The 13,700-nt window shown below is 43.0% G+C and overlaps 2 protein-coding genes across 3 annotated transcripts in view; one reads left to right on the top strand and one right to left on the bottom strand.

The window, feature by feature from the left end:
* Window positions 1-13,700, top strand: part of LOC104846635 (sp110 nuclear body protein-like) — a 77,429-nt gene that overhangs the window by 62,020 nt on the left and 1,709 nt on the right. Inside the window, exon 4 of one of the 2 annotated variants that reach the window (XR_010322214.1) lies at window positions 1,000-1,207. Coding sequence is in view for 1 of the 2 variants with exons in the window: in XM_064286581.1 (XP_064142651.1) it covers window positions 1,000-1,035 (36 nt within the window). In the remaining variant the exon portion in view is untranslated. Of the gene's footprint in view, window positions 1-999; window positions 1,321-13,700 lie in introns of those variants that run through there. The other variant, XM_064286581.1, reaches the window with a different exon arrangement.
* Window positions 1,629-13,700, bottom strand: part of SP110 (SP110 nuclear body protein) — a 48,318-nt gene continuing 36,246 nt past the window's right edge. The window contains exons 8-10 of the mRNA XM_023557779.2: window positions 11,180-11,284; window positions 10,253-10,395; window positions 1,629-9,235 (exon numbers count right to left, since the gene is read on the bottom strand). Coding sequence (XP_023413547.2) covers window positions 8,663-9,235; window positions 10,253-10,395; window positions 11,180-11,284 — 821 coding nt within the window. The 3' untranslated portion in view covers window positions 1,629-8,662. The remainder of the gene's footprint in view (window positions 9,236-10,252; window positions 10,396-11,179; window positions 11,285-13,700) is intronic.

The following is a 13,700-nucleotide window of genomic DNA, read 5'->3' as shown; positions in this document are numbered from 1 at the left end:
AGAGTTTAGAAGACTGGCAAGTCAACTTCACTGACATGCCAAGAGCCCCTGGCAATTATAAATTTATGCTGGTGTTTGTTGACACTTTTTCTGGTTGGGTAGAAGCTTTCCCTTGTAAGACGGGGAAACTATCAGAAGCTACAAAATAGCTCCTTAATGAAATCATTTTCAGGTTTGGCCTGCTGGCAATGATCGGAAGTGAAAATGGATCTCATTTTACCTCACAAATTACACAAGAAGTCTCTAGATGTTTAGGAATCAACTGGAACTTACACTCAGCCTGGAGACCACAGTCAATTGGAAAAATTGAAAAGATGAATCACACACTGAAAAACCAAATTACCAAACTCTGTCAAGAAACAAAGATAACCTGGCCCCAGGACTTGCCCTTAGCCCTCTTGTGGGTAAAATCACCCCCAGAAGCAGGCTCAGATTGAGCCACTTTGAAGTTATGTATGGAAAACCATTTCTTAAAAATAACATGCCTTTAACCAATACTCAGGTTTCTGTCACCAGGGAGCTGGCTCTCCAAAAATTTTTGTTCTTTTTGTCTGGTGTCCTAGCTTCTATTCACAGGCATGCTCTCAGCAATCTGAAATATCTTGATGATGCCCTGCTTCACCCATTCCAGCCTGGTGACCAAGTTCTGCTGGAAACCTGGAAAGCAGAGAGCCTTGAACCCTAGTGGAATGGAACATACACTGTTCTTTTAACCACTCACTTGGCAGCTTAACTTGAAAACATCAAAGCTTGGGTGCATCACACTCTCCTCAAATCTGCACTACCCCCGGAAGATCCTCTGCAACGAGAATAACCTCAACAAAACAACTGGACCTGCAAGCCTGTGCAGGACTTAAAATATCTGTTTAAAGAAAAACAAAGCTAATGCCTAACCTGTGCCCCTCCAACCCAGAGACCCCGCGTCATGATTGTGCTCTTGATGTTTACATTGCCTTTACTGTCTTGACAATCATTCTGTTCTTCCTTCTCTTTTTACAGCAGCTCCGGATCATTCCTCGCTTTCTTGTATTTTGACCCCATGCTCAGCATCTCACGGACAGACAATTTTTATACAAAACTAATCCAATCAGTAGCCACTGGAGGCAATCTCACAGACTGTTGGGTATGTCAGCCTCTGTCCACCACCATGGAAAGCCTCCACAACCCTTGGACAGTTCCAGTATTTGATGTCACACATCTAAAGAAGGTACTGCCTCCCACCTATAATGACGCTTTAGATATCCCTGGTTGGAGGTAAGAGCCACAAAAGCAAATGTTACCACTCCTTGCTTTAAAATCAAAAGCATATTTTACTGGGTTATAGATTTGGACACTACAGGTAATTTTACTTGGACTAATTACTCCACCTTCACAAAAGGAATGAAATGCCAATGAAATCTAACCAGTCTTATTAACCTAGGAACTTATCCAGGCTGTTTCATTAATAACTATAGCATAACACAAAGCTGGAATAACCAGTTCAATGACACTGCCAACCCTGATTTTATTCAGAGAGAAACAATTCAAAAGCTGCAAGCTGTACCTGTTTTTGCATGCCACCTGGCTATTCACTTCTCTGTAGTAATTACACTAAATCCAGGAGTCAAACATTCCCCTCTACTGCTTACAAACGCTTCTTGCCCCGAGCTGTGCTCGGTACTTGCACCTTTGAAATAGCATCCTTTCCCATGGTAGTCACTTCCCCTTATAAACTCACTCTGCTAATGAAACCACCCACTAACTCTCAGGGGAAAAAAAAGAAAGAAAGAAACACAAACTTCAGACGACTCTGAGAAAACTGGATGGGACTTAACTGGGACCAGTTGTAATTCCGTAACGGAAATTGGCAATGGTTGGCTTATCATTCAAATGCTTACAATTTTCCCCTGGCTTGCAGCTCTTCAAGATGCTGTGTTAAACTTATCAGACACTATTCACAAAAAAAAAAAAAAATTTTTTTTTCTTTTATTCACATCCTTTGCAAAACTACCAGCTGAACTACAAAAGCCCAGCGAACTTCCTTAAATTCCCTGGTTAGTGTTTTCATGGACCTCTGCGTCATCCTAGACTATATATCTTAGCCAAAGAAGGGGGCATCTGCACCATAGCCAACACCTTCTGCTGGACATGGATAAACACCAGCCATGAAGTAGAAGTCAATCTTCACAAATCAGAACAAATTGCCAATTTGACACATCCCCTTTGCCCACCTACTGCTAGAGAAACGCCATCTAATTGCTGGTCATGGATAACTTCCTTGTTTCCCAGCTTCCACTGGCTCTGGCCCCTTTTTATGCTGTTGATTATTCTTTACTAATCTGTCTATGTCTTAGTTATCTAGTACTGCTATAACAGAAATGCCACAAGTGGATGACTTTAACAAAGAGAAATTTGTTTTCTCACATTCTAGGAGGTTATAAGTCCAAATTCAAGGTGTCATCTCTAGGGGAAAGCTTTCTCTCTGTGTCAGCTCTGGAGGAAGATTCCTTGTCATCAGTCTTCCCCTGGTTGAGGAGCTCCTCAGGTGCAAGGACCCGAGGTCCAAAGGACACGCTCTGCTCCTGGGGCTGCATTCTTGGTGGTATGAGGTCCTCAACTCTCTGCTTGCTTCCTTTTCCTTTTATCTCTTGAGAGATAAAAGGTGGTGCAGGCCCCACCCAAGAGAAACTCCCTCTACGTTGGATGAGGGAGGTGACCTGAGTAAGGGTGGTGTTACAATCTCACCCTAATCCTCTTTAGTGTAAAATCACAATCACAAAATGGAAGGCAACCACACAATACTGGGAATCATGGCCTAACCAAGTTGACACACATTTTTGGGGGGACACAATTCAATCCATGACAGTCTACTTTTACCCTGCCTCTTAAACTGTCTTACCAGGTTCATTCAAAATTGCCTAGCAGCTGTGAACATCATGACGCTTCAGATATCTGACCGCGTTCCCATTGACTCAACAAATATCAGATCCCACAACACACATGCTTCCACCAGTAAACAAGCTCGAAAGTTCTGGAGTTTCAGGCCACCGCATACATAAAAATCTACCTTCAAAGCTGAAGATCCTGAAAACCAGAGGAGGGAATGTAACCAACAGCGTTAAACTGTTCCCCCCTCCTCCAATTGCACCCAGCATCTGTGAGTTCCTGATAAGGCATTCTGTGTAGCAGCCCAAGGCCACTTCACTGCTTCTCCACCAAGGCCACTTCCCTACCTGCCCCCCCTCCATTCAGACATGTGCAATAAACTGCAAAGCTGTCCTTAGATGAACTTCATACCTCCCAAAAAAAGCACCCACTAGGCACCATATTGCTCCCCCCTCACTGCACCCACACATATGTTAATTAGTTCTGGAATCACCTGTCTATTCTCAGAAGCTTTATGAATTATGCATAAGTTCCCTATCTCAAACCCTATAACTGCTCTAGTATCCCCAACCTCAGGGAACTTCATTTGAGACTTAGTCTCCAAGTGCCTTACTTGACTGGCTTGCAATAAAGCCTACTTTCTCTTTCTCAAAGGCCTGGTGTCTCTCAATTGGCTTGAAGGGTCATGCCAGGCAGGACCCCCCTCAAACTAACCAGTCTCTTGCTCTTCCCGAGGGTTGATGCTCTGGCCACTCTGGCCATTCTTGCTGTCTGACTGGACTTCTGGTTTGCCTTGGTCAGGGTGAAGATGCCATTTCCCAAATAGCCCAGACCTACCCATGCCCCCCTGGCTAAGATCATGGCTAGTTCAGAGTTCTGGGCCCTACCATGCTCTGGAGGGAAAGTGAGACACTTCCCAACACACATTGAAAAGATAAAGGACATACAAGTCAAGAGTTGCATTCTGTAATAAAGAGTCGGACTCCATCTTTGATATCTGCTGACAGCTTTTGGCCCACCCTTCCTTTTTCCTCTCTGATCCCACATCTGGGCAAATCAGTAAGAGAATTTCAGTGGTTCCTCCCTTGGAGCCAGGCAAGCCCCTGCTCCAAAGAGGGACTCCTCACTCTGTCACTATCCTCTAACCGTAGTAAACCTGGGGGTTACTCATTCCTCTGTATGCTCAAGCCATCTTCAGATTGGTTTGAGAGCCCACCCTGCTGTCCCCAGAAAGCCTCAATATGTGAGTAAAAACATCTCTTTATTTATTCACTCTTGATGCATGTGTAGCATCATCAGTTTTGACATCCAAATCCAATTTTTAATTTGGGATTGAATCCACCTCCTCACAGGACCTGGCAAGATTATCTGTGCAGCAAGCAGAGTGTCTGAGCAATGGCCGTCACCACCAGGAGTCTTTCTTCCCTTGCTTTGGCTGCTTACTGGCTCTGCCATCTGCTTGTGGTGAGCATGCTTTTTGAGTTGTGTTGCTGCCTGCTGGCTAACTTGGGCTTTGAGCTGGGCTGCTTTGTGCTGTATTTTCTGGGTCTTACTAAGCTTCTGGAAACTCTGGTGACATAGTGGTTAAGAGCTACAGCTGCTAACCAAAAGGTCAACAGTTCAAATCCACCAGCCACTCCTTGGAAACCCTAAGGGGCAGTTCTACTCTGTCTGATAGGGCCCCTATGAGTTGGAATTGACCCTACAGCAATGAGTTTACTGAGCCTCTGATGGCACAAATGATTAAGTGCTGGGCTGCTAACTAAAAGTTTCACGGTTTGAACCAACCAGCGGATTTATGGGAGAAAGACCTAGCAAACTGCTCCCATAAAGATTACAGCCAAGAAAACCTTATGGGGTAGTTCTACTCTGTCATGGGGTCACTATGAGTCAAAAATAACCCAGCAGCACCCCAAAATAGCCATACTGACCCTCTGTTATCAACTTAACCAACCAATGCCAAAATTCTCAATAATTGGCATTTAGGGACAGGTATATGGAGCCTGAGTAGGAGGTTTCAGCCCAGCCCTATCTGTATGTCTCCAGTTAACTATGTGTCTTCATAAGCTGTGACTGACACTAAAAAAAAAAAAAAACTTTTTTTTCTTTGACACTAGGCTCAGGGAAATGACTCTTAACCTGGAAATGTTGTATCTCAACCAGACGTTGGCCTCCTTATGCAGAGTGCTCAGGGGAAGATTGAAGCCCTGTGCAATGTACAATATACAAGCCCATTGGGTGGTGACTCAGGTGAGAAGAAATTTACAAATCTGAATAGGGTAGACTGGACCTTCCTCTTGGAATATATCCAGGAACATCACCTTCTCACCCTGCAAAAAACACTGGATAAAGTAGGAGGAAACAAAAATCTGAAGCAAAAGCCCTCAATTTAACCAAATTGGAAATCCAAAATTTACTAAAAGATTTGTATAACAAAAAGATCAAGGGTGCTGGCTGACTTTTGTGCCTCTACAAGATAGATTGTCAATTCACTCTAACATCTATTGAGAAGTACCTATTGCCAAACCTTCATGGCATTAGTCAATACTGGGGCTCAAGTTACAGTTATACCTGGGGATTCCACTAAATTTAAACCAGATACTCCCTATTCTCTTACGGAAGTTACCAAACAAAAAATAGAAGACCAATAGTTATGTCTCAGCTTAGCCTTCAGAACCATTACCTTGCCTAAATTTGCCGTGGTAATTACAGCCAAAATATCCCATAATAACCTAATAACACCATACCATACCATAATGAGCATGGATGCTCTCACCCACAAATAATAAATGAAAACAAAATTAAGTCTTTGGCACTTACAATCAGCTTGGCCAAATGGAATTTCATGGCTCTTCCTCTCCAGGTAGAATAGTTAATACAGTTCAGTATAAACTAAAACAGGGCCTTCTCAGATTGAAACACATTATACAAGACCTACTTAGAGAAGGCTACCATTCAACTTTCGGTTTGTCATACTGTGGTGGCTTGAGTGTGCTGCAATACTGGAAGCTATGCCACTGGTGTTTCAAATATCAGTAGGGTTACCCACAATGGACAGGTTTCAGCAGAGCTTCCAGACTAAGGCACGCTAGGAAGAAGGAACTGGTGATTTACTTCTTTAAAAAATTGGCCAGTGAAAACCTTATGAATGGCAATGGAACACTGTCTGATATAATGCTAGAATATGAGCACCTCACATTGGAAGGCACTCAAAATATGACTGGGGAAAAGATGCCTCCACAAAGTAGAGTTGACCTTACTGAAGTGGATGGCATCAAGGTTTTGGGACCTTCAGTTGCTGATGCGGCACGACTCAAAATGAGAAGAAACATCTGCAAACATCCATTAATAATTAGAATGTGGAATGTAAGAAGTATGAATCTAGGAAAATTGGAAGTTGTCAGAAATGAAATGGAGCCCTTGAAGATCAACACCTTAGGCACCGGAGCTGAAATGGACTAGTACTGACCACTTTGAATCAAACAATCATATGGTCTACTATGCTGGGAATGACAAACTGAAAAGGAATGACTTCACATTCATCACCAAAAAGAACACTTCAAGATCTATTCTTAAGTACAAGACTGTCAGTGATAGTGATAGTGTACTCGTATGCCTACAAGGAAGACAAGTTAATATAACTATTATCCAAATTTATGCACCAATCACTAATGCCAAAGATGAAGAAATTGAAGATTTTCACTAACTTCTGCAGTCTGAAATTGATCAAATGTGCAATCAAGATACACTAGTAATTACTGATGATTGGAATGCAAAAGCTGGAAACAAAGAGGTAGGATTAGTAGCTGGACAATATGGCCTTGGTGATAGAAACGATGCTGGAGATTGCATGATAGAATTTTGCAAGACCAATGACTTATTCATTGCAAATACCTTTTTTCAACAACATAAAAATGTTGACTATACATGTGGACCTCACCAGATGAAATACACAGGAATCAAATCTACTACATGTGTGGAAAGAGATGATGGGGAGGATCAATGTCATCGTCAGAACAAGGCCAGGAGCCGACTGTGAAAAAATCAATTGCTCATAAGGAAGTTCAAGTTGAAGCTGAAGAAAATTTAAACAAGTTCATGGCAGCCTCGAATATATCCCACCTGAATTTACAGACCATCTCAAGAATAGGCTTGATGCATTGAACACTAACGACCGAAGGTCAGATGAGCTGTGAGGTGACACCAAGAACATTATATGTGAAGAAAGCAAAAGGTCATTAAAAAGACAGGAAAGAAAGAAAAGACCAAAATGGATGTCAGAAGAGACCCTGAAATTTGCTTTTGAATGTGGAGTAGCTAAAGCGCTCACTTGTCTATTCCAAGAAATTTGGAAGACAGCTACTTGGCCAACCGACTAGAAGAAATCTGTATTTATGCCTATTCCCAAGAAAGGTAATTCAACTGAATGTGGAAATTATCGAACAATGTCATTAGTGTCACATACAAGTAAAATTTTGCTGAAGATCATTCAAAAGTGGCTGCAAAGGTACACTGACAGGAGACTGCCAGAAATTTAAGCCAGGTTCAGAAGAGGACATGGAGCCAGGGACATCATTGCTGATGTCAGATGCATCCTGGCTGAAAGCAGAGAATACCAGAAGGTTGTTTGCTTGTCTTCTATTGACTATACAAAGGTATTCGGCTGTGTGGATCATAACAGATTGTGAATAACATTGTGAATTCCAGAACACTTCATTGTGCTCATGAGGGACATGTACACATAGGCAGTTGTTTGAACATAACAAGGGGATACTGTGTGGTTTAGTCAGGAATGGTTTGCGTCAGGGGTTGTATATTTTCACCATACTTATTCAATCTTTATGCTGAGCAAATAATCCATGAAGCAAGCACAGAGGGTTGAGGAGGAGTCCCTGGTTCAGCCAAACAGTGACTGTCATTTTCACCTGTAGGGAGACTCTGCAGAAGCAAAACTCAGTCAAACACTTCAGTCTATCCTGGTACTGAAGAGACTTGAACACTGAATTGAGCAATTCTTGGTGTACAGTGGAAAATGATCCTGTTGCCCTTTCACATAACGTTCTTGTCTCTTTCAATATTGTGTTTGCTTTTCACACTAGAGTACTCTATTTCCGACACCTTTGGTTTGCAGTCATCCAAACATCCTGATCTCTCTCTAAAACACATACACATCATTAGCTTTTGTTGTTTGCTTCCTCATCTCAAATCAACCATCAGAATAATGGTGGCATGAACGTGTAACACTGTGTTAAAGTGGCTGGTATGAAGGTGGCATGCCTACATGTGAAGGTGACGCGGAGTTGGGAATCTCAGGGACTGTGAGATGAGTAGAAAGTCTGCAACATGGCGACTGAGAACATGGGAGAAATTCGTGCTTTTTACCTCTCCAGACTTACTCTTCTTTTTTCGTAAACATAAAGCAAGTATTTATTGAGTACTTACCAGGTGCTAGGCTTTGGGATACAAATAGGCAGACATAAAAAGACAGGGTCCCTGCCCTCATGGAACTCACACTCTAGTCGAAGCAAACAACCACGGATACAATGGCAAAGTACCAGTGAAGCATTAAGGAAGAGGGCTTGGTTCTGCCTGCAGTATGTATGGCAGGCTTCACACAGACCAAGGAGCTGGGCCTTGGATGAGGATGAGATGGAGGGATGGGGAGAACACACTCAAAGAAGAGGAAACAGCATCTTGAAAGTACACGCCATGGTGCAGGTTGAGGAGTGATGCAGCGCAGCTAGAGCGTAACGGTGTGCACAAAATTATTCTGATTGAGAGGATCATTCCACAGTCCCTACCTATTCTTCCGTAATTTACTAGGCATCATCTTTCCAGTTCTGAAGTCAAAATTGCTGAGATCAACAGTATCTCTCAGGAACCTTGCCAACTGAGGTTTGCTTCTGAACTTCAAGCCACTCGGACTGAAGTAGTAGACATCGATCCTGCCGGCAGTGACCCCAGATTTTCGGATCACTTCCTTCCTCTCCCATCCCGGAGGAAGGGCCGGGCAGTCCAGCTTCTTTCCACTCTTTCTGGCCTGGGGTTTCCTGGGCCCCGGCCTCAAGCTCCCTGATGGAAAAGCAACAGGCTTCGGCCAGGGGGACCTGCTGCCACTGTTGTCATTGACGCAACCGCCAAGGCCGCTGCTGCCACTCAGGGGACGGCCCAGGCCCTGGCCCACCTCCTTCCACCGCCCCAGACCACTGGCACTGCCCTTGGCGCCTTCCTTGTGCAGGCCACTCACCGGGGACCGGCCAAGCACGCTACCCGGGACCCCCTGCTCTGTGTCATAGTCACTGTCAGCCTCGCTGTCTCCCTCCTCCTGTTCCTTGAGACTTATTCTTGAAGGACAGAGCAAAAGTCCTTTCTGAAAGAGAGAAAGGATCAATGAACAAAGTGATTCTGGAGGCTCCTTTGTGAATGCAGAATATCCCACTTCCTGATGAGTATTTCTCCCTGGATATCCCAAAGGCATCTTGAACCCAAGGCATCTAAAGGAAAAATTAACCCCTTCCCCCAATCAGGTCTCCTTCTGGACTTTACTTAATGAGAACAATTTTTTTTCCCCTTGTTACTCAAACCCAAGACCAATTTGTTCTTCTCTCCCAATCCCTTCACATCCATCCCTTTCCCTTTCCATTCCTTCCTCCCTAGATCAAGTCCTTATGATTCCATCCCAATGATAATTTTGTGGGTATTAAAAAAAAAAAATTATTATTTTTTTTTTATTGGGAGGTTTTGTACTGAGTCCTGGGATTACAAAGACTAGTCCACTTTCAGGAAATGCTGGTGGCATAGTGGTTAAGTGCTATGACTGCTAACCAAAAGGTTGGCAGTTCAAATCCACCAGGCGCTCCTTGGAAACTCTATGAGGCAGCTCTACTCTGTCCTATAGGGTTGCTATGAGTCGGAATTGACTGGGTTTGGTTTTTGGCTTGGTTAGTCCACTTTCTAGGAGTTCCCAGGACAGGAACTACGGAAGTGCAGAGGACAGACTGACCACAGACAGGGTGGCCTAGAAATGCTTCACAGGGAGGTCTAGATGGAGCTGGGTCTCTAGTATGTGTTTAACAGATGAAGGAGGTACCTATGTGTCCAGGTGTCTATGTCTACAACTAGTCTCCTTCCAACCCATCCTACCCAGTACCACCAGATTCCGCTTCATAAATGTCTCCTGACCTTGAAACCCTTTGGGGGTTTAGTCAAGCTATTTTGCTTGCATTCAAATTTCTCCACCATCAGCACCAATCTGCCTTCCTAACTTTATCACCCACATCTTTTTCTATGGAATTCAGCTCTTGATAAATTATGCTACGGAACCCTAACGAGAATTTCTTCACATTTCTGCCTATTGAAATTTGACTGTGCCTTGTCATTACAATACCTCTAGCAGCTGTCCCAGGGTCTGACCCCTGCAAAGCACATTCTGCTTCCAGTTCTTTGACTTTGCCCGGTTTCCTGAAATCGCAAATTCTTTTGGTGTATACCAAGCTCCTTTCTCATTCCGAATACATTTCTCTGAGGGTCCTGGAACATAAAGACAGGCCATTCCAGGATCTCACTTCCATCTCATACAATCCATCCCAAACCTCCAACCCCTAATGGTGGCTTTCCACCCTTCTGGGTCCAGAGAGACTCTCTGTGAAGTAGGAGTGGTAGTGGGAGTCTGCATTCCTCTTCTCTTATGGTGAAGGTATTGCAGGATTTGCTGATGACTCCCGTGTGGAAAGAGTGGCCTGGTTGCAGACACACTCTGTTATGGACTGAATTGTGTCCCTCAAAATAGGCGGTGGAATCCTACCCCATAACTGTGGATGTGATCCCCTTTGGGAATAGGGCTTTCCTTGTTATGTTAATGAGACCTATCAGTATAGGGCGTGTCCTAAGCCTAATCATTTCAGAGTTATAAAAAGAACAGATTAGACACAGAAGGAAGCACATCCCAGGTGGGATGGGGGAGAGGATAGATGCCATGTGAAGATCGCCAAGGAACCAACAGAGAGAGAGCCTTCCCCTAGAGCTGGTGCCCTGAATTCAGACTTCTAGTTTCCTGAACTGTGAGAAAATAAATGTCTGTTCTTTAAAACCACTTGTTTACGGTATTTTTGTTACAGCAGCACCAGGAAGCTAAAGCACACTATAATGTATAACAGTTTGGAATTTTCACCTTAAGAAGCACTTCTTTTTCCGCTGCCTAGTTCACAGTGCCCATTTCTTGAACAATTACTGTAGGTAGGCACGTCGGTGTTTTTCCTTCCTTCTAGTGATTTCGTCATCTAGGACTTCCCAATTCAGAGAGAGAGGAACTCACCTCGTTTCATTTTCTCCGTATATAAAACTCCTTTTTCCTCACCACAGGTCACAGGAAGTTTAGCAGAGTGAAAGCCCACAGTTTCATCTTCAGGTCTTTCTGAAACTGGAAGGGAATAATTTAGCTTTACTTAGTCTTCATTCTGTCTCCCTCAAGAATTCTGCCCTCCGTGTATTTTTATAATAATTATCTAAATGGTACAGGGGACCATTTTCTTGTTGATTTGCAGGATATCTTCCACGTTGAGTGGCAGATTAGCTACATGGACAGAATGGTCTCCAGTAAAGAAAACTGCCACCACAACGCTACATTAAACACAACATTTTAATTGAAAATACAGGGCTTTTTTAATCAACATCTTTTTTTGTTATTGTACTTTAGATGAAGGTTTACAGAACAAACTAGCTTCTCATTAAACAATTAGTACACATATTGTTTTGTGACCTTGGTTACCAACCCCATACACGTCAACACTCTACCTTCTCGACCTTGGGTTCCCTATTACCAGCTTTCCTGTCCCTTCCTGCCTTTAGTCCTTGTGCCTGGGCTAGTATGCCCCTTTAGTCTCATTTTGTTTTATATCCACCCATTGCTGTCGAGTCAATTCCAATTCATAGCAACCCTATAGAAGAGAGTGCAACTGCCACATAGGGTTTCCAAGGAGTGGCTAGTGGATTCAAACTGCTGACCTTTTGGTTAGCAGCCTGAGCTCTTAACCACTGTGTCACCAGGACTCCTTTTTGTTTTATGGGCCTGTCTAATCTTTGGCTGAAGGGCGAACCTCAGGAGTAACTTCATTACTAAGCTAAAAGGGTGGCCGGGGGGAATACTCTTGGGGTTTCTCCAGTTTCTGTCAGGCCATTAAGTCTGGTCTTCTTTTGTGAATTAGAATTTTGTTCTACATTTCTCTCCAGCTCTGTCTGGGACCCTCTATTGTGATCCCTGTCAGATAAGTTAGTGGCGGTAGCCTGGCACCACCTAGTTGTGCTGGACTCAGTCTGGTGGAGGTTGTGGTAGTTGTGGTCCATTAGTCCTTTGGACTAATCTTTCTCTTGTGTCTTTGGTTTCTTTATTCTCCCTTGATCCAGATTGGGTGAGACCAGTGGAGTATCTTAGATGAACGCTCACAAGCTTTTAAGACCCCAGATGCTACTCACCAAAGTAGAATGTAGAACATTTTCTTTATTAACTATGTTATGCCAATTGAGCTAGATGTTTCCCGAGACCATGGTCCCCACAGTCCTCAGCCCAGTAATTTGATCCCTCAGGGAGTTTGGATGTGTCTATGGAGCATTCATGAACTTGCATTGGACAAGTTGTGCTGGCTTCCCTAGTATTGCGTACTGTCTTACCCTTCACCAAAGTTACCACTTATCTATTGTCTAATTAGTTTTTCCATCCCCACTCCTCCCCTCCCTTGTAACCATCAAAGATTGTTCCTTTTTGTGTGTAAACCTTTTCATGAGTTTTTACAGTAGCAGTCTCAAACATTTGTCCTCTTGTGATTGACTTATTTCACTCAGCATAATGCCCTCCAGATTCATCCATGTTGTGAGATGCTTCGCAGATTCATTATTGTCTTTACCGTGGAGTAGTACTCCATTGTGTGTATGTACCACAGTTTGTTTATCCATTCATCTGTTGATGGGCACCTAGGTTGTTTCTATCTTTTTGCTATTGTGAACAATGCTTCGAAGAATATGGGTGTGCATATGTCTAGTTGTGTGACAGCTCTTATTTCTCTAGGATATATTCCTAGGAGTGGGATTGCTGGATCATATGGCATTTCTATTTCTAACTTTTTAAGGAAGCACCATATCGCTCTCCAAAATGGTTATACCATTTTCCATTCCCACCAGCAGCGCATAAGAGTTCCAATCTCCCAAAGACTCTCCAACATTTTTTTTCTCTTTTTTTGATTTGTGCCAGTAATGCTGGGGTGAGATCATATCTCATTTTTGTTTTGATTTGCATTTCTCACATGGCTAGTGATCGGGAGCATTTCCTCATGTATGTGTTAGCCCCTTAAATGTCCTCTTTGGGGAAGTGTCTGTTCATTTCCTTTGCCCATTTTTTAGCTGGATTATTCGTCTTTTTGTTGTAGAGGTGTTGGTTTTTCCTGTAGATTTCAGAGGTTAGAACTTTGTCGGATTTGTCATAGACAAAAATTTTTTCCCAGTCTGTAGGTTCTCTTTTTACTCTTTTGGTGAAGTCTTTCAACAAATGTAAGTGTTTAATTTTTAGGAGATCCTAGTTATCTAGTTTATCTTCTGGAGTTTGTGTATTGTTAGTTATGGTTTGTACTCTGTTAATGCCATGGAAAATACAGGGCTTCTTGAGTGAATGTGTTCTAATTTTGTTTTTGTTGAGGTAAACATATAGGTAACAGAACAATTGCCATTTTCTACAATCTCCACATGTACAGTTCACTGACATCATGCTGTTCAACCATCACCATTAGAATCTGTTTTAATTCAAAAGCCGATTGGACATCACTTAATGTTCCTTCATTCTGTACACA

Source organism: Loxodonta africana, chromosome 6 (genome assembly GCF_030014295.1).
Source record: "Loxodonta africana isolate mLoxAfr1 chromosome 6, mLoxAfr1.hap2, whole genome shotgun sequence".
In the NCBI taxonomy this organism is placed as follows: domain Eukaryota; kingdom Metazoa; phylum Chordata; class Mammalia; order Proboscidea; family Elephantidae; genus Loxodonta; species Loxodonta africana.
This window is presented reverse-complemented; position numbering and strand designations above follow the sequence as displayed.